General features: G+C 38.6%; 1 protein-coding gene across 1 annotated transcript in view; it reads right to left on the bottom strand.

Moving 5' to 3' along the window:
- Window positions 1-2,276, bottom strand: part of DSG4 (desmoglein 4) — a 35,228-nt gene extending 32,952 nt beyond the window's left edge. The window contains exon 1 of the mRNA XM_034429656.3: window positions 2,008-2,276. Within this exon, the coding sequence (XP_034285547.1) occupies window positions 2,008-2,055 (48 nt within the window). The 5' untranslated portion in view covers window positions 2,056-2,276. The remainder of the gene's footprint in view (window positions 1-2,007) is intronic.
- Window positions 2,277-20,630: the final 18,354 nt, after the last annotated feature.

Below are 20,630 nucleotides of genomic sequence, written 5' to 3'. Positions count from 1 at the left end.
ACTGAAAAAATAATCCACCCACAGATCACATGCTCTTGCAGGTGGACCATAACTTGCAGTAAATGAACGTCTGATGCCCTCAAGATGTCTTGGACTACAACTCCCATCATGCCACCTAACAGTATAAGGCAACAGGTTGGAGGATAATGGACTAACCAACATTTGTATGCCAAATCATTAAATGATTTGTGTACAAATGATGATTGCAGTAAGAAACACAAAAAACTTGGAGAAAATTATTTAGATCTCTAAAATTTTCTGAAACATAAATTTATATATCCAAGCAATCCAAACTAATTTTTAATTAAGAAAAAGTGTTTCGCTGGTACAAACTACAAATCATTTTGAGTGAAGTATAGATGGTAGTAATAAACAGGTTTTCATTAGGCAGGTGGCAAAAGTATTGTGCTACTTTGCTTCTTAAAACAAGTCCATACATATACTCTAAACCCAACCCAACTATATAATTTGGTCTCTTGAAATAAACATTTGGAGATGGGAAATATTGTATCATCTCCCTCCTAAATATTATTTGTTATGAATAAGACTGATAGTTGCATGTTCCATGCATATAATCGTTTGGATTTCACATGTTCAGAAGTATATTCCTTCCTTCCAAGGGCAAACAATCGTAAATAGATTTCAATGTATTTTATGTGGTGACCTATGTAATTATATATGATATTACAAAGTTCTATATTCCACTTCTTCATGTGAAACCTCCAAAGTCCTTCTGAAATATTTGTAGCATCAGCTTTTGATAATCACATCATTTCACCTGTGAGGCATGTTAAAGGGATTCAATATGCCTGATACATTTATTCATTTTCCCTTTGAAAAATAAGGACCAGCTTCCCTCTCAATACAATACTAGAAGCATACTGAAAGTCCTTCCAAAGAAGGCCCCAAAACAAAACTTGCTGGCAAATAACCAAAACTAGTGGGACTCGTGATATGAATTGCAAGCAGTTTAGATTGAGGCCTGTAGATCTATTGCTTTTTAAGAAGGTTTTAAAAATGGATTTTGTGCTAAAAGACAGGTTGCTGCAAGTAAAACTGACTGAGGTGGCAGTTGTTATGCAAGCTGATTGGTAGAAGTGTGGATTGTTAGGTGAACAGCCTCATCCTATTTCATTTCCAAACTGTAAGCAACTCTCCAGATTTAAAGAAACCTGTTTGTTGTACCAAATAATTTTTGTTAGTTTTTGCCAACTGTTTTTGACAGCTGTCTGTCTGGATGAGCTTGATTTTACTGAAGTAAAAACAGCAAACAGAGCTGGCTTTATTTGTTATAGAAATGAGCTACATAATTTCACATCAAAAGAATACACACACGACGCATGCACACACACGAAACACAGAAGTATTGTATTATATACTTAAACCTTATAACTAAAATTGTGAGTACCAGAAAAGCTATGAAATTATGAATGGAGGAATATCGGTGATGATCAGCCCCTTTCTGGTTTTCAGTATTGAATTCTTGAGCATTAAGATGAATTCTACACATGTGAGGTCTTAGCATCAACTCTATTTCCTTTTGTTAGGAAAAGGAAGCATTAGAACCAAAAGCATTAATATGATAGAGGGCCATGCTAATGAAATCAACGTTCAACCTAGAGATGACAATGTACTGATATTTGTATCATTAAATTTTAACCTTTTAATTCAAACTAAAATCCAGATTTTGATTCCATTTAGACTAACTGTGGCACCGTGTTACCATGCTTATGCATTCAGAAATACATCCTGAATGCAAAGGGATTTATACTCTAGTAAGAAAGAGGATTGCACCCAAAAGCTTTTTTATCTCCAACTTCATCTTAAATAAAATAAAACTAGATTTTCAATACACAATTTAAGAATACCCAATAATGTAAGAAATGCCTGCACCATCTTTAATTTAATTTAAGCAGAATGCAACCCTAGAAATCACCTCGAAACAAAAGTCCTTTGTGAAAAATGAATATTTTGATTTTAAAAAAAAGTTCTGAAGATCCATCTTACCATTAAAATAAACAGCACAGCAGCTGTTCTGTAAGGAAGCCAGTCCATTTCATCTGTAGTTTCTTAAATCCAAGGAAGGGACAATAATGCTCCAGGTGTCTGTACCTTTCCCTCCCCCCCAGTGGCAATGCCTGTAAAAAGACACGGCACAGATGTTCTTCCACCCAGGCTTTGGAGCAACCTCTGGCTACCTCACAAGGGAGCACTGAAGATGCTGTATTACACAGAATATCTCTCCACCCAAACTTCTGGGCAGGTCTGACTCGAAATGCTTGACAACATCACTATTGCTCCAAGGGAAAAAAGATTCTGACACACCTTGATAGTTATTGAAATAAAATATTTTCTTGGCACCCAAGAGAACAGAAAGAAAAACTACCCAAAATACCCACCATCAAATATTTTTTTCTTCTTTGTGTGCATCCATCAAAACCAATAACTCAATGAACAGGAGTGTGTGGGAGTCCTGAAACACTGAAATAACTTTTGGGATTCTATTTCAATGGATTAGCTTTACAGACTGAACCTGGCCTGGTTTTGGTTCATTTATTCCTTTCAGATAATTTGAGAAGGATGGTCTCCATGTGAAGGACTTGGACCAGTTGCCCCTCTGCTTTTTTAAAAAATAAAAGACCATAACTCTGAAAGGATCTTCAAAACTTGACTTCTCCCACTCAAAAAAGAGCCTCTGCATGGAGAGGACACCATTTACTAGGATGATTGAAAGCTCAGGTACATGCTAGGTGAAATGCCAAATGTATGCTTCATTAAAGTGAATGGGGCTGCTTGTGAAGCTTCTGAATTTTGAAGTATACAATAAATGAGTTGAGCTATCTTTATTTAACTTTTTTAGAGTTCAAAGTTTCTTACATCAGAAATGCCCAGGATTTTTTTTAAAGACAAGACTTTTTAAAGTTTGTTAAAAAGTATATCTAATTGATTTTTCTCCCCCATGAACAATTTGGAAGGCTGTGAAGACCTGCCTCTTGTCCAAAGCATTGGCCTAGGATGGGAGTTGAGCTGGGGCATATTTGGTTTGCCACCTGGGGGAAGGATACTTTTGTTTTTAATCATGTTTTTATGGATTTTTGTGAGCTGATTAGAGTTAGACGGCCATATAAGTCCTGAAAATTAAAATAAAATAAAATACACAGATACAACTATCAGGGGATGCCCATCTGTTGGTGTCTTCCATAAGGAGTAATTCAACTAGTACTATCCTTAACAGATAATTTAAAGTTAACCGGTTGAGTGGAGGGAAAAGGGAAAATAGCCTTGAAGGCAGTGGTGGGATTCCAATTTTTTTACTACCGATTCTGTGGGTGTGGCTTGGTGGGTGTGGCATGGCTTGGTGGGCATGGCAGGGGAAGGATACTGTAAAATTTCCATTTCCTCCCGATCAGCTGGGACTCGGGAGTCAGAGAATAGATTGGGGCGGGGCCAGTCAGAAGTGGTATTTACCGGTTCTCCAAACTACTCAAAATTTCCACTACTGGTTCTCCAGAACTGGTCAGAACCTTCTGAATATCACCTCTGCTTGAAGGACAAAAAGAAGAGCTGCTACCAATTCAATAATAAGATAAAAGGGCTGGAGCCCAGGCCAAAAAAGTAACATGAGAAAATGTTACTTTTCTACTTTTGCATCAGGCAAGCCCCTCCTTTTTTCACACAATCATAAAGGAAGGGAGAGGAGAAGTGCATTCGGACTTGCAAGTCTCTTCAATAAAGAAGAGTGAAAAATGATGAGGGGCAGCATCTCAGACTCTGGAATCCATAGGAAAATTTTTTATTGAGAACCTATGACAAGATTACTATGTGTACTTTGAGGGATCTCAAAGTATATAAATAGAGATCCCCCCACTTGTGTCAGCTGATATTTTATTCCACCGGTGGAGATATCCATCATTGAATCTTCTGTTGCAAAGCACTGAGTTATTCCTTATTTTGCCTTCCCAAAATTTGCTCTCAAAGCCATTTTCAAAGCAAAAGTAAGTTACACATGCAGAGAGATGCTCAAATACACATACAATTAACAAATGAATAGCAGAGGATTTCCTGTATAGGCAGATGGTTGAATGAGATGACCTTTAGGGCATCTTCCCAAGTCTGTGACTCTATAGTTCTAAGTAATAATCAACCAAAAACAACATGTTGAAAGCAACAGAGCAACAGATCAAGCTCAGCCCTAGACTGGAAAGCTGAAAAACATCTCTTTATCAAGCTGCGCTGGACTAGGTTGATGAATGATGTCAGTCATAACCTTTAGGGAAAAGTCATTTATTCTGCAATGGATTGGTTCAGGCTGATAATTATATTATACATACAGACATGCATAAGAAGTCCTTACATATTGTATTACTTCCTTTTCCTTTCCTCTTCTCTTCCCCTTTCATTTTTTCTCTTTGTTCTGTTTTATTAAATGAATACATTAAAAAAAAAAAAGATACAGATTCTGGGATGGGTGTTTCATCTCCAATTGTCCTATACTGAGTCATAAAATAAAAGCTCCTGCATGAGCAAATTAGATGCCCATAGAATTCCATTTCTGCAGAAGGCAGTTGAATCCTTCTAGGAGAGTATCTGTACATGAATACATGCTTTTTATGGACATGCTTGTTCTTTCAGTGACAATTGTGAAATATTTGCACAGGGCCATTAATTGCAAAAATATAAGAGGTAATATATATTTCACTATTCATAAAAGTGCATTTTGAACTGCTATGGTTTCAGCTTCTGTTTTTTAAAGACAATTCATTACTCTCTTCCAGATATGCCAAAGATGCAGTTACAAGAATTAGTTGGCTGGTTGTTCAGTTCAATTCACCCTTTCATACACTAATACAACAACAGTAGAAAACAGCCTTAAAAAAAGAATTTTCTGTAAGAAAACTGATAACATCCCAACAGAGTTAATGTTTGACTTTCCTTCAGTTCTTCTTTTAGAAATGTAACTCTGTGTTTCTCTAGTTTTGAGCCCACTGGATGAAATAATTTATTTGCTTTTTCTGTATTTTCTTTCTCAGTTGACCTTCATCCCCATATATGCAAGCAATCGCTGTCCCTCTGTTTATCCAAAGAAGGCACTTTGACTCTTCTGTGATGATAACTAAATACTGTTTCCACCAGTGAAAATATGGATTCTCAAGACTGACGTACACTTCATTTGGTAATGCACAGGAGTTGGCAATTCTTGAAACAAACGACTGTAAAAGCTGTGGGGTGTGTGAGGACAGAATGCTGGGAGAAAAGATGGGTGTGTGATTTGTGCCTGAGAAATGATCCAGATAGGATCTGTTGACTCTAGAAAATCCTCAAGGAGGCTTTGAAGTTAGTTTTCTTGCTGTTGTTTTCCAGCAAGCACTATATTCCATGGCTAACTGCTTCTGAGTGGAGATTCATTTCATTATCGTGGGAATGGTGCTTCTAGTTACTGCCATTCTTATATCCTCCGATAGTAAATAAATTTATAAATAAATAAATAAATACATGTATATAAATAAGTAATAAATTTATATTGAGGGAAAAATCATTTTTAATTTCTCTGTGACCCCCTCCCTTCTCAAATCTACTGCTCATGAAGGACAGGATGACTGCAGGATGGCTACTGGGACTGGATTAAATGAATCTTCAGATTTCCAAAGATGCCCGTTATGATAACAAAATATTTTTGAAGCATAGGCCGACAGGAAACAAAACCCCCCATTTAACTTTAAAAAAAATTACACTGGGACTTAAGCATTAGTAAAGGATTTGATGTGGGTCTGGAATATGTCGTGGTTAAATGCAAAGCTTATGAGAATGATGAACGAGATGAGCAAACAGGATCCCCTATCTTCCTGTATACACTGAAATGCCTCTGGACAGAAATTCTCAGCACTTAGCTAGAAATTTTATCAGCAATTGTAAATAGCAACAAAGTTGTGTCTATAGTGTTGTAAATCTTCAAAGCATCCATTTAAACATTAGATAAACTTTTGACTTGACTGATAAACTTTTGAAGACTATAATTATGTACAAACTTATTAAACAAAAAAAAAGGGAAAGAGCACTAAAAATAGTATCATGAGTTTGTTAATTTTGTTAATATCCTACTTGCAAATACTTTAATCTTCCAATTAAATTCAAATCTAGCAATTTTTTTCTTCCTATGGTACTGTGCAGATCATCATCATCATTCAAAATCAGTTCACTGCAGGATGAAGGCCTCTTTAATGAAAGTTATGTACTATGTCATATAATATATATGATTTATCTATATCATATAGAGAATATGATATGCATAATATATCATATCTAGAATATATATTATATATATATATATATATACATACATACATATATACTATATATCATATATAGTGTATATATATATATGTATAGAATATGATATGCATAATATATGATCTATTAAACTTTACAAGTTCTGAATATATGTCAGTACATTGCATATATTTGTGAGATAGAATGTAAGCAACAGTAATTGGCTATAAGATGATATAAAACTGAGCTTTCATTGCATTTGTGGAAAATTGGTTAACACATGCTCTAACTGCCTTACCCTTACATTTTCAAGGAATGTTGTATGTGGCATGGATGTGAGTAAGGCTGATAACTATTTTTTTCTTTTTTTGCTTACTAAAAATACTATGTTGCAAGCCTTGATTAGCCAGACCCATGATAAGTGGCAGAGGTGGACTGTCCGCTGAATAAATTGAAAACAAAGTCAATAACCAATATAAAATAAGTACATTGAGATCTTTTAGTACAAAGGGGGTGGATGTCATCATTTGCCCTCTCTAAAATCCTGCTGTTATATATATCTGCTGTTATATATATCCCACAACCAATGTATGCATTGGTTGTGGGCAGTGGTGGATTGCCCCCAGTTCGCACTGGTTCTATAGAACCGGTAGTAAAACTGGCGGGAGACTCTGCCCACCGACCCCGACGTCATCAAAATGCTTCTGCGCATGCGCAGAAGAGAGCGTGCGCGAGCAAAGCAAGCCTCATTGTGAACTGGTAGTAAAGGTAAGTAGAACCCACCCCTGGTTGTGGGATATATCAAGAATCACAGCCAATATACTTGAAGATGCATAGGACAACATATGAACAATATGTTTTCATTTTAATCTTATCCTGAATTCTTGCAAGTTTGTAACTGTAAGTATTGACTAGACTATGCTAGATGGTAAGAGGCATGTAAGAGGCCATCCAGGAGCACCAAGGCTTATGTTCATAATACTTTTTTTTATTGAAGTTTAAAAATACAAAGATAAAAAACTAATAAAACTAAGGAAAATATAAATAATAGGAAAAAACTCAAAAGTACAAAATGGAAAAAAGGAGTTGGGGAAAATAGAAAAATATATCAAGAACAACAAAAAACACAGGCAAACAAAAATATAGAAATAAATGACTGTCCCCTTCATCAAGAGAAGTATAAACATTTTCAATAACTCTATATGTTAGCTTCTCTAATATTTCAGCCAAAAAAAGTCTTCATCCTATACCTTAAGTTTTATCTATTGACAAATAATAAAGACTGATCTTTCAATTTTAATCAGCAGAAGTCCATTAAGAGCTATTAGAAACACACACACACACATTGAACAAGTAAATGAATTTCATATTTCTTTCCATTTCTTTACACAATACTTTGTCATTTTCTCAAAAACTACAAAGAAAAAAATGTCTTATTTCACATCTCATATCTACAAACAAATCTTTACTCTCATCTTTCAAACTTAGTTCAAAAAAAAATCCATTAAGAGCTATTAGAAAATGATCCATAAATTATCTCTCCTCAATTTTAATACCATAACTTATCAGTTTCTCTACAACAAAATTGTTTTCTTCCAATATCTAATCTAGAAACAATTTTAGCAAATTATTTTTAGTCTCATCATTCAGTCCTAGTCAATAAATACTTGTCTTCTGAAATTGTCAATAAAATTAGATTTAATAAGCATTGCTTGGTCTTTCCAATCAGGTACTTTCATGGGCAATCTCTGATCCTGTAGATGTTGCTGAAAACCAGTTTTGTGATTTCTAGCTAAGCAGACCACAACTTTGGAAACTTGTGGGAATCTAGCAAACATGGGAAGCTGACCATTCTCTGTTACTCTTTTACAAACAGAACATGCTTTTAAGGACTTTCCATGTTCTTCTATAGCAGCATGGATGATTACAACTGCTTTCATTTGGTTTAAATTAGCTGATTTAAACTAGCTGCTCCTGGTTTAAAATAGCTGCTCCAACTTGTGTTCAGACTGAGGCTACTGGCAAAGCATGGGAAAAAAAAATATGTTTTGAACTGGCTCCTGCAAATTGCAGGGGGTCCCTCAGTGTCTTCACGTTAGCCAGATAATGTGAGCCAAATAAACAACTGCAGGGCAAGCTCGCTGATAAACCCATCTCAGGGAAACCTTGTCTAACTTGATTTAGAATAAGGGAGTGGTATGTATATTGAATATTTCCATAGAAACCTCTGGCAGTACTCTGAAACTTAGAATGAATGTAGACAAAGGGCTTATTTTTCTCACAGTAGTAAAAAGACAACGGTGCATATTTTCTGTGAGTGTTTATGCGTTGCAGAAAGTACTAATAAATAGAACCAAAGGTTCCCTTTCAGTCTTTGTGGAGGTGGACAAAGAGAATGCAGGAAGAGAGCAATAATAAGTAACAACTTATATTCATGTAAACAGGTCCTTAATGTTATATCAGACTCCGTCCTCCAGGTGTGTCCCTGAGAAGATTAGTAACAGGCAAAGAGTATCTGCAGGTTTAAAAAAATTCAAGACATGATCAAAGCTCTGTTTTTCATAGTCACATTCATCATTGTGATGTCACAAGTATGATTCATATATAATCATATGGGTGGAGCTTTGTTTGCAGTGTCCTAGCCGCTATCTTGACTTCTTTAACCACATTCTGTTGACACTTCTGGTAACAGGTATCTAAGGAAAAGTGTACTTTCTCCCCTTTATCATGGCACCCTAGTTATGGAGGGCTGTCCTAGAGAGCCTTTCAGAATCAAGTGATCCTTTTTAAAAAAAATTAGTCTTTCCTACTTTTAATGTTCAAATCTAATTTAACTTTTCCTTCTGTTGCTTGAAACCTTCTGTCCCAGTGATTTAATTTTCAGCTGCCATACTTCCATGTGAATGCCTTTTTATAATAATGGACCCAGAGTACTCTGACATTGAGCTGCCTTGAAACCTTATTATATAAGGAATACTTACAAGCTGCCATTCTTGTCATACTATTTGACTACATAGTTACAACACTATAAAATTAAAAATTATAGTATTAAAATTATAAAAATTATAATGTTAAAAATTAAACTTTCCTTCTGTTTATTTTTAAATATTTTGGAGGTAAGTAGTCTTTATAAACTCCCGAAATACAATATACAGGTAGTCCGCAAGTTACAACCATAACTGTCCAATATTTATGATGCTAAGTGAAATGTTTGTTAAGTGAATTTGCCCCATTTTATGACCTTTCTTGCCACAGTTGTTAAGTGAATAAATGCAGTTAAGATACTAACATGGTTATTAAGTGAATCTGGATTCCCCATTGATTCTTCTTGTCAGAAGGTCACAAAAGCTGATCACATGACCCCAGGACACAGCAACCATCATAAATGTGAACCAGTTGCTAAGCAACTGAATTTTGAACAAATGACCATAGAGATGCTGCAGTGGTTGTAAGTGTGAAAAATGTTCATAAGTCACTTTTTTCAGTGCTGTTATTAACTTTGAATAGTCACTAAGTGAACTGCTGTAAGTCAAGGTCTACCTGTATATTTGATGGTATAATCATGTTGGTGAACTTACTATATAATTTAAGTTATAACTTTTTAAAGAAATATGCACTGAGGTATCTTTATTTTGTATTGGTTTAAAATGTTCTGATATGTACCAGGAGTGAAATCCAGCAGGTTCTGAAAGGTTCTGGAGAACCAGTAGCGGAAATTTTGAGTAGTTCGGAGAACTGGCAAATACCACCTCTGGCTGGCTCTAGAGTGGGGTGGGAATGGAGATTTTGCAATATCCTTCCCCCAGAAGTGGGGAGGGAATGGGGATTTTGCAGTATCCTTCCCCTGGAGCGGGATGGGAATGGAGATTTTGCAGTATCCTTCCCCTGCTTGGTGTGGCCCACCAAGCCACACCATGCTGACCAAACCACACCCACAGAACTGGTAATAAAAAATTTTTGGATTTCACCACTGATACTGTATGTACTTTGAATTTGATTTGAAATGTTAAATCAAGCTAGAACTACTATAAAAAGGCAGGACCATTTCTGGGTCAGCTGGGAATGATAATTAGATTAAATACTGTCTTCCTCCTCTTACTCAGTCCTTTCTCTTAAATTTGTTGCACCTTGTGAGTTGTAGCTAAGTTCATGTGCCAGCATAACTTCAGCAACTGCAAGCCTTTTTTGTGCTCATTTATATGGGTGGAGTTCATGATGATATTGTGAACAGGTATCAGGAGCAATCCCTGGCTGTATTCTGATGCTGGGTGGGGTTCCTTCTGCAAGTTCAGTAGCCTTAGCAATAATTAATGTTTAACTTTATGAAATGAAGTTTCAAAATTGAAAAGCTGTAGAAGCCTCTAATGAATGTGTTGCCAAGGAAATATCTTCTTCCCTTTGAAATATTTTTTTTGTCCTGGATTTCTGTCAACAGTACAGATTCATTATATTTGTTGTAAGCTTGAATCCAGAACATTAATGGCTATCTAGTGAAAACAAGAGAAAGGAAGTTGAAGCCAATTTTGCAGAAGCAGAAGTGTGTGTGTGTGTGTGTGTGTGTATGTGTGAGTGAGTCAGTGAGAGACAGAGAGAGAGAAAGAGAGAGACCCTTTGTCACTGAATAACCCAATGATGACCAAGTATACCCAGTTGTCATATTAACTACTGCAGGAGCAATTTATTGTGTAAATATATATATTTCTGTCTACAAAGGGCATTTTTAAGTTGTTGCCTTAACTACAAGTAAGAAATGATTGCATTTTGTTTAATGCTAAATTTATTCTCTTTTAACTAGGATTGAAGCTTGTTACAATTTGGTAGTTTATTAGAATTGCTGAGTTGATTTCCTCCCATTTAAGTTTCTAAATCCTACCTAAGGAATCCTGTATTTGCTCCAGAAAAAAAAGTAACCCATTCAACTATTCCCAGTATTTAAAAAAATGTGAAAGGATCTAGTGTTATAGTTATCTATTTCCAAATTATTAACATGTTTTATTGCTTTGAAAATCATTTACATCGCATATAATTTTTCTTTAGTTTTCAAGCAATCTTTAAATAGAAATTGAAAGAAGTTGAAGAATTCTAAGCCTCCTTGGAAAGTATTTGAGTGTGGGGTTACTTTCCAATGGAGTCCCTGTATTAGAGAACAGAAGTTCAGTGCAATGGCAAACGCATTATGTGTAACTGTTATGCCAATTGATAGGAGTGGATGTGAATTTAATAAGAATGCTGTTCATGCCCATATTATGTCTTGAAATGGAATGTTCTGGGTGAGGCAAAATTCAGCTGCAGCTCCTTTCTCTGGAGGTAAGCCAACTCATCTCTTCTGCTTTGATCATCTGAATCACAAAAAAGTTAGTTATTTTCACAGGATATAAAATAATATACATGTTTAATATGAAAATAAATATGTCTTTACATAAAAATCTGATTTTTTAAAAAAACATTGTTTTTTCCACTTGTAAAATAAATTTAATTCCTATCAAAGTAACCATACACAATATTGCTACTTGAATGGTGGAATAATGAAAAACTATCTGTGTTTAATCTATCTAATCCTAACAGATTTATCTGTGCTTAACTGAATTAAGATATTTAAAAGATGCACAAAGACTATAAAGACTCACCACAGGATAGCAATGGGATAATCAGCAAGTTCATAGATATGTCATATTCCTCTGGAAATAACTTTTCTGAGGGAATATATCCCCACTGCACGAACAGATACAACTGTCAATATTTATGGATGGAATCCCCATAACAGTAATGTTAGTGATTTCGTTCATTGTGTATACCTCTGTGATCCATTTCTAATACCTTTGAATAGTTCAACTCCTGAGCCTCCCATGGCCACTTTTCCCCCATGTTAGTCCCACCGCAGACAAAGCAGTTAGATACATTCAAAGTATGTGCTATATCTTCAGCTAGCTTTACAAAGGTGTTAGTTACATGCTTGGGGATTTCGGGAATGTTAAGTTTTTCCATTTCCAGATAAAAGGACCAAAACAATCCTTTCGTATCTTGCAGCTTTCTAGTGGTTTTAGTAACATACCATCGAAGGGTTATAAGAGGATCCCTTCCCTTCGCATAGATTCCTAATCCATATTCTTCTCTCCATAATCTTGTTGGGGTACATGTAATTTTTATAGGATTACATTGATTCCGTTGACAATTACTTCTAGCTATCCCATTTTCTAGTTTGCATCTTTGTGAACCCCCTGGTTGACCTCCTGACCACATAACTGCACAGGACCAATATGGACAATAACTATATGTGTCCCTATCAAGGCATTCTGGTCCTTGCTTCCGACACATATACTTCTTATCCAACATGTAACTTCTTTCCCATTCCAATGATCCACATGTTGATTTCCACACATCACAATTACGGTTGATGGCCATGCAAGCATCAAAGGATAACTCTACCGGCTTGCCTAAGAAGCGGAACTCTGTTTTGTTTAGCAATTCTTCCCTTCCACACTCAGTAGTATATATTGACATTTCATATGTAGTAATTACTTTAGCTTCTGTGGGGTTGTAACATTGTACCTTGCCATTTAACACACACATATGATAAACAGTGGTCTTAACCTGACAGGTTGAAGGTGTATATGGTATACATCTGTCAGGTTTATAGGTATGATATACCAAAGTTTTGGAAACCAAGGTGCCTTGAATAGTAGTCCTTATACAAGGGCTACATTGTTCCTGGTCTATGGATTTTGTTATAACATGGGGTGTAACCAGGGGGGATGTTTTGACTGGGTCCCCCCTCGGTATACTAAATGGAGTTGAGTGAGTGTGCACAGCAGGTATGAAGGTGGTGGTTGTTCGCTTACGTCTATTTCTGAGCCCCTCCTCTAATGTCATACCTCTCCGTCTTGGGTCATAACAAAGCACCCCTTCTGTACCATTACATCTATAAACAATCATAGGGCGATCGGAGCCAAAAACACATGTGGTCAAATCAAACCACACACATGAGTTTGGTATACCCGATCTCATTCGGATGGCTGTGCCGTTCTCAGTGAGACATGGTACACATGGCCCCTTTCCCAATCTTCCTTCAAGCCCTCTTGCTTTTCTCCTCTTACCTTTTCCCTGTCTTGTCCTGGTTACTCCAAATTCAAAAGGTTCTATCTTTAGAATACAGGTCCCCTGCCAACCTGGTTTTAATTGTGCCGGGGATTGGACACGTTCCCATCCCCAATACCTAGGGGGTCCACAGTCTAGGGTTAGGGAGGAAGCCCCCCCTTTGGAAGGAGTTGTAGCACAAATTCCTTTTCGTAAGATGTAGCCCACATATTGACATGCTTGTGAATTTGAGTAACCTCGGGCCTGGCAAGCAATCATTGCTATCTTGTCAAATATCCTGGGTGTTGTACAGGGATGCGGCAGAACACCATTCCAACAATCAGGGGTGAATGCAATGGGTGGTGTTCCATCGCAAGGCCCGCCCCCAATGTCATATGACTTTATTATGCGTGGTTGCTCTTCCGGATTACTCCACAACCCCGAGTTACTAACACAGACTGAATTGCTTTGAACTCCAATGAACAACAAATTCATCCATACCCATTCAAATCCAAACCTTCCAGCCATCCCTAGTCCACCTCCAGATTTTATAAGCATACTTATCTGCTTTCTGGTTTTCCAGTTTCCTTTGTCGTGCATCTTGCACTGCAGTTTGTATTGTAGGTGTGGGCTTAAGAGTATAATAAGAAAAGTCCCCGTCACAGACTACCAGATAGCGAGAAAGTGCGTCTTCTACAATTACTATATCACACTCATCAGTACAATGTATACAAATAACACAATCAATACAATGTGCACAACAACAGCATCCACACTTACATTGGCAAAACCAACACATATAATCAATAAAAGAAAGTGAATACACAATAAAGAAAGAGATAAAAAGTTCTTCATCCAATCTTCCCCCGTGCGTAGAAAGTCAGCTTCCGGTGTGACTTAGCAAGGGGTTATGAGTGTGCATGATGGTTTGAAAAAGGTCCGCCATCTCAGTAGGTTTAGTAGAGAGGGGTCCATAATGCTGTTTCCAATTTAACAAATCAGTAGTGGAAAATGGAACATATTGAAACATGGACTGTATGGTCATCTCGCCTTGGGCGTTCACAACTTGCTGATCTATCTGTCTCAAGGGGGCCACCAATTCTGCCTCGGCAGCCCTAGCCCTTGCTTCTGTCTCCGCTAGAGCAGCTGCCTTTGCTGCGCGGGTCTGTACTCCTTCTACTACACCCCCAACAGCCCCTTGAACCTCTTCCCCTTCTGCCTGATCAGTTTCCTCCACCGACGGACTTGTTTTTACCTTCGGGCGTACAACATCCTGCACGTCTCCCCCTGCACCAGCCCCCCCAACAAGTGGCTGATAAGCAGCCCCTTGAGCGGGTGGCTGATATGGCGGTAACGGCGGCGCAGTGGGAAAACATTCTTCCTCATCCCCGACTAAGACCTTTCGTGTTTGGTATGATGTATTTTCATATCTACTTTTCCCTTCCTTCACAACACTTTTCCTGCAACATTTCATCCTTGGTCTAGCAACACAAAGTCTCACCATTTCTGCCTGACACTGCAACAAATCATCAGCCTTCTCTGTCAGCGCATTGACCCACTGGTCAATATATGGAAACTGATCTGGGTATTTTTCTTGATCTTTTGCTATGGTACCCCACAGGTCATCTGCTACCTCTTCCTTAAACGAACCCTCAGGGGGCCACCCGGTTCCCATGTTTGGCCACACAGTGGTGCATAAGTATTTTAAGCGTTCTTTTTTCATTTTGGGATATGTGGGATTCTTAAAATAGCTGTCAAAACCTTTCAACATGCATGCCAACGGTGTGCTGGGCACGCTCTGGGTATTCCCCCCCATCCTAACACACTGTCACCGACTCTTCAGCCCCGGAACTCACGGCCACTGAGGAGAACTGCGATGACTTAACCACCCCACACAATTACCTCACAGGGACTTCTTTAGGACAGCCGTCCCGAGTCCAGGGGAGGGATCAGGTCCCCTCTTCTGTCTTCAAATGAGACAGGTACCAATCTTTTACATATACTCGCCTGAGATGCCTTTACGTCCTGGCCAGGAACCACTCACACTTCCTTTCCTACACCGCAGGGTTCTTGGACTCGCTCACAGCACCTTCAGCCTCACAGGGAAGTCGCTGCCGCCTCCCGGAAGTCTGGAGCTCCCGTGGGCCCTGGAGGATGTTCAGGAGCGGCTGCCCCGAGGGCCTGAAGGGTTGAACGGCCCTCAGCAAAATATTGCCTCAGTCTATAGTCCCGGCGGAGTCGCCATTCTGTTGTAGGAAAATTACGGGACCAGACCAAGCACTTCAATGCAGGAAAGGTTTATTTATGCATAAGGTACAGACAGCAGTAAACACAGCAAATTGTCTGGACCCCGAAGGGTGTACAGAGGTGTTACTTATATACTATTTGATTACGTATACATTTGTCGAGGTTGCATTAATACATATTTGGTCCTGGAGGAAGTGAAAGAAGACTACTCCAGACATTCAGGGATAGATAACAAGAAAGAGGAAATAACACTAATATATTGGGGTATAATTATACATTGTACACGTTATATATGACTTTTGAGGTTAGATGCAGAAGTCAACAACAGGATGCATCTGTCTGGGTCAGTCTGCTCCTTTCAGATAAAAATACTCTCTGTCATCTCAGCAACTCCTTACTGGCACAAAGAGGCTATTTAACCTTGACCAAAGTTTCAGGCCTATTTACTCAGGCTTTTGGGGTTTGACCAAAGAATGTTTATATACCTGAATATATATATACCTGAACATTTAACCTCTTCAATTGCACTTGCACAAAAATTAATGTGAGCACAGAAATGTTGAAATAACCTGCAAGTTCCCAAAAAAGAAAAGGTGTAAAGGAGTCTAACAGCTCCATTTTGGATTAATATTTATTTATTTATTTATTTATTTATTTATTTATTTATTTATTTATTTATTTATTTAATTTTTATACCGCCCTTCTCCCGAAGGACTCAGGGCAGTGAACAGCCAGGGTTAAAATACATGCAGTATAAAAATTAAAATAATTTAAAATTAATTAAATCCAATTTGGCTTTCCAATTTTAAAACCCCTTACCCATAAAATTAATCAATTAAAATTTTAAGCCAGCCTGGCTCGCTGAAACAAGAAAGTCTTCAGAGCCCGGCAGGAAGTACGGAGGTCCGGGATCATTCATATCCCTGGGGGTAGCTCATTCCAGAGGGCGGGTGCCCCCACAGAGAAGGCTCTCCCCCTGGGGGTCACCAGTCGACATTGCTTGACTGACGGCACCCTGAGGAAACCCTCTCTGTGGGAGCGTATTGGCCGGTGGGAGGTTATCCGTGGCAGAAGGTGGTCTCGTAGATATCCAGGCCCTAAGCCATGGAGCGCTTTAAAGGTGAGAACCAAAACCTTGAAGTGCACCTGGAAGACCACCAGAAGCCAGTGCAGCTCGCGCAGGAGAGGTGTTACATGGGAGTGCCATGTCGCCCCCATAATCACCCGCGCGGCTGCATTCTGGACCAGTTGGAGCCTCCAGGTGGTCCTCAAGGGGAGCCCCATGTAGAGAGCATTACAGTAGTCCAGGCGGGAAGTAATGAGGGCATGAGTGACCGTGCATAAGGAGTCCCGATCCAGAAAAGGGCGCAACTGGCGTATCAGGCAAACCTGATAAAAAGCCCCCCTGGCCATGGCGGTCATATGCTCTTCTAAAGACAGCCATGCATAATAAGCTTAGGTCTTTTAATAAAGGTTTTTAGTTGGAAAAAGTGCTATCAGTTCTTTCTGATTTTTTAAAATTAAACATGTAGAAGTTTCAATTATTATTGTTTTAGTCCTACCTGGAAATTGATATACATAATATTCCTTTTACAGAAACTTGTACTCTCTGCATGTGAGTTTTCCCAATTTAACCCCATATATGTTCACCTGAATGTTTCAGTAAAACTCTGAAGAAGCTATGGATCTGACAGTCTTGAGTAGCTGGTGAAATGCACAGTAACTTTTGTCTATATAAAATTATTGTTTGCAGGCAATTGTTTGAATAGATGCTGAAGTGCATAGATAACCATGTTAAGAGCTAAATTTTGCTTAGTGTATCCAACAAGATGTAGTTCAGTGGTGAGAAAAGCAAGGCCCTATTCTTAGGCCAGAAAAACCATATGCACAGGTACAGAATAGACCCTATTGGCTCAACAGTAGTGCCTCTGAGAGGGATTTAGCTGCCTGGTGGACCACTGTTTAAGCATGAGTCAGCAGTATGCTGCAGCTGCCAAAAAGACCAATGTAGTTCTAGACTGTATCAACAGAGAGATAGCATCAACATGGGAAATGGTAGTACTGCTCTATATTATATTAGTCACATTTGGAATACTGTGTCCATTCTGTACAATACACTACAATACAAAAAAAGATTCTTGGGGCCTAGTAAGAGTGCAGAGAAGAACAACAAAAATGATAAGGGTTCTGGAGGCTAAATTTTATGATCAACGACTAAAGGAACTAGGTATGTTTAGCCTAATGAAGGCATGTGCACACAGCCCCCCCTGCATGCACCCCGTCCCCTGCACATGTGCATGCGCGGCAAAGACCTGAAGATGAGCTGGCTGGCAGGAGGTGTACGCGCACGCGCACGCACAGTGGAGCTGCGCTGGGGCGATGGCTCGCATGCCCACAGAGAGGGCACTGTGTGCCACTTCTGGCATGCGTGCCATAAGTTCACCATCATGGGCTTAAGGGAAGCACGACAACAGTCTTTGAATGTTTAAAGGGTTTCACAGGGGAGAAGGTGTCAATTCACTCTCCATAGCACCTGAGGGCAGGATAAGAAGCAATGGGTGGAAGCGTGTCAGAGGGAGTTCCAACCTCAAAGTAAGGAGGAATTTCCTGACAGAATGATTAATATATATGTATGATAGCCTGTCTTAAAGTAATTTGCATATAAAGGCTTGGAAGATTTGCAAATGCAAAGGATTTTAATTTTTCTGATGGATTAAAACAATGAACACAAATCAGACCAATAAATTGGCCCTCTGCCTTGTTAAAGTATATGAAACAAACTTTTATTGAGCTGGATTTCCCTGGTGGATAACCTTATTGGTTATTATAATAACCTTAATAGTTTTTAAGACAAGATTTTATTTGGAACCATTTGATCTTTTTATACTGGAAAATTATATCCTTGCACATAAAATAATACCATCATAGCAACTGATTTCTGCCAACCTAGCAGTTTGAAAGCACGTAAAAAATGCAAGTAGAAAAATAGGGACCACTTTGGTGGGAAGGTAACAGCACTCTGTGCCCCTTCGGTGTTGAGTCAAGCCGGCCACATGACCATTGAGACATCTTCGGACAGCGCTGGGTCTTCGGCTTAGAAACAGAGATATTGAATAGTTTTCATGTGGATTATATAGTGCTTCAGATAAAGTTCCAAAAAGATGTAGAGCAGATGGGACTGTGTGTAACAGTCTAAAACAGCCACTTTCTTCAGGATTATATGATGGATGTTAAAGCAACCGGATGATCTTAGGAAAAGATGTGGCTGCTTTAAAGGGCTGCAGATAAGTCCTAAATTTGTGTTCCCACATACACTGAAACATTTTTAGAACTGACTCTGAAGTATTTACACAGCTTTCCTAGCTACAAAACCACAACATTTTTTAACCTTTCACATAGGCCATGGGTACACCACCTGGTCTTTGAGAAGTATGTTGGTTATGGTTACATAAAAAAATACATTCATCAAGAATCATAAGATACACTTGGTGATAGTGATAGGATACTAAAGCAACCAAATCATACTAGGAAACTAAAACAATATAAATCATATGTCGAGATTCCTCGACACTGTGATCCGCAGCGGCACACATGAAACCTGCCTGACATCCACCATCAATAAAGGACCTGAGGGGGGGGTGGATGGGGGGGTTGGTTGGTGGCTCACACACACCTCGGTGGTGGAGGTGTTTTATTTCTAGGCGGTCGGTCACGCAGCGGCTGGCATAGGGTGGACCCTTTTCAGGTACCTTCCGGACGCTGAATTGCGGAAAAGACGCTGCGCGCATGCGCCATTAACTTCATACCCGGAAGGGCGTTGTATCAGCTGGCGCGAATGTTTAAAAGGCGTAAGGAGGCAGCCGCCTCTAACGCCAACTTTGTGCTTAATTGCATTTTGTGTCACTTGTTGTTCTCCAAACTGCACGAATGGATTAAACGGCTGAAGCAACCAACCGCTGTCTGGGGCGTTTTCTTCCCGTTCGTTTCTAGCGCAGCAGCGAGTAGACATCATAAAGATACAAGCAGCAAGGTTATAGTCATAAGTGGGAGGAGATAGGTAATAGATAGGGTGAGAAGAATAATAGTAATACAGCGTTAGTAAATAGTTTGACAGTGTTGTGGGAATTAGTTTTTTTAGCAGAGTGATGGCATTCAGGAAAAAACTGTCCTTGTGTTTAGTTGTTCTGGTGTGCAGTGCCCTACAGTGTGGTTTTGAGGGTAGAAGTTGAAACAATTTATGTCCAGGATGTGAGGGGTCTGTAAATATTTTCACAGCCCTCTTTTTGACTTGTGCAGTATATAGGTCCTCAATGGAAGGCAGTTGGTAGCAATTGTTTTTCCTGCAGTTCTAATTACCTGTTGAAGTCTGCGTCTGTCTTGTTTGGTTGCAGAGCAATAATGAATATGATTACTCTCCAGTCATATATTCAATAACATTTTCCTAACGTCACATTCATTTTACAATTTGGCAAAAGGTTTGGAAGTTTGGAAGAGTAAAATAATCCAAGTTTATTAAATGTTTAATAAGCAAGATATGCCTATTAGAAGCTTAATATCTTATTATGCTATCTATTAAAAATAATAAACAAGTCAGCAGCTTGCTACTGAATTTCTTTAATATAATGTTCAGATGGGGGGTGGATATCTGTGAAATAAAGAAATCAAGATGGCAGAACTGGCCTTGTGAGGCAAATTCCAGCCCTTTTGTCAAGGACACATGCAAAAAAGATGGGGCTTGTATCACAATATAACTTCTATTGTTTTATCTTTCTCTCTCCACCACCCTCTTGTGGATGCTACAAGGTCTCTGGGAGTTTCGGAAAGAAAGGACTAAGGTTACATAGATTGTTTGGCAATGGTTACATTCATTATTTTGAAAAATGAAATGTAAAAATGAAATATTTTGCTATTCCATCATTCTTTAAAAAGTAAATATTTGAACATCCCCCCCCAATTTTTTAAACTTTCTGGCCGCAAGCATTTTAGCCACACCTCTACCTAATTCACAGGTTGTTCCACAGGACAAGTTACAACAATGACTA

This window comes from Pantherophis guttatus, chromosome 3, assembly GCF_059756535.1.
Source record: "Pantherophis guttatus breed Tessera chromosome 3, ASM5975653v1, whole genome shotgun sequence".
NCBI classification, from domain to species: Eukaryota; Metazoa; Chordata; class Lepidosauria; order Squamata; family Colubridae; genus Pantherophis; species Pantherophis guttatus.
The sequence above is the reverse complement of the archived record's forward strand: the minus strand, read 5'-3'. Positions and strand labels throughout refer to the sequence as shown.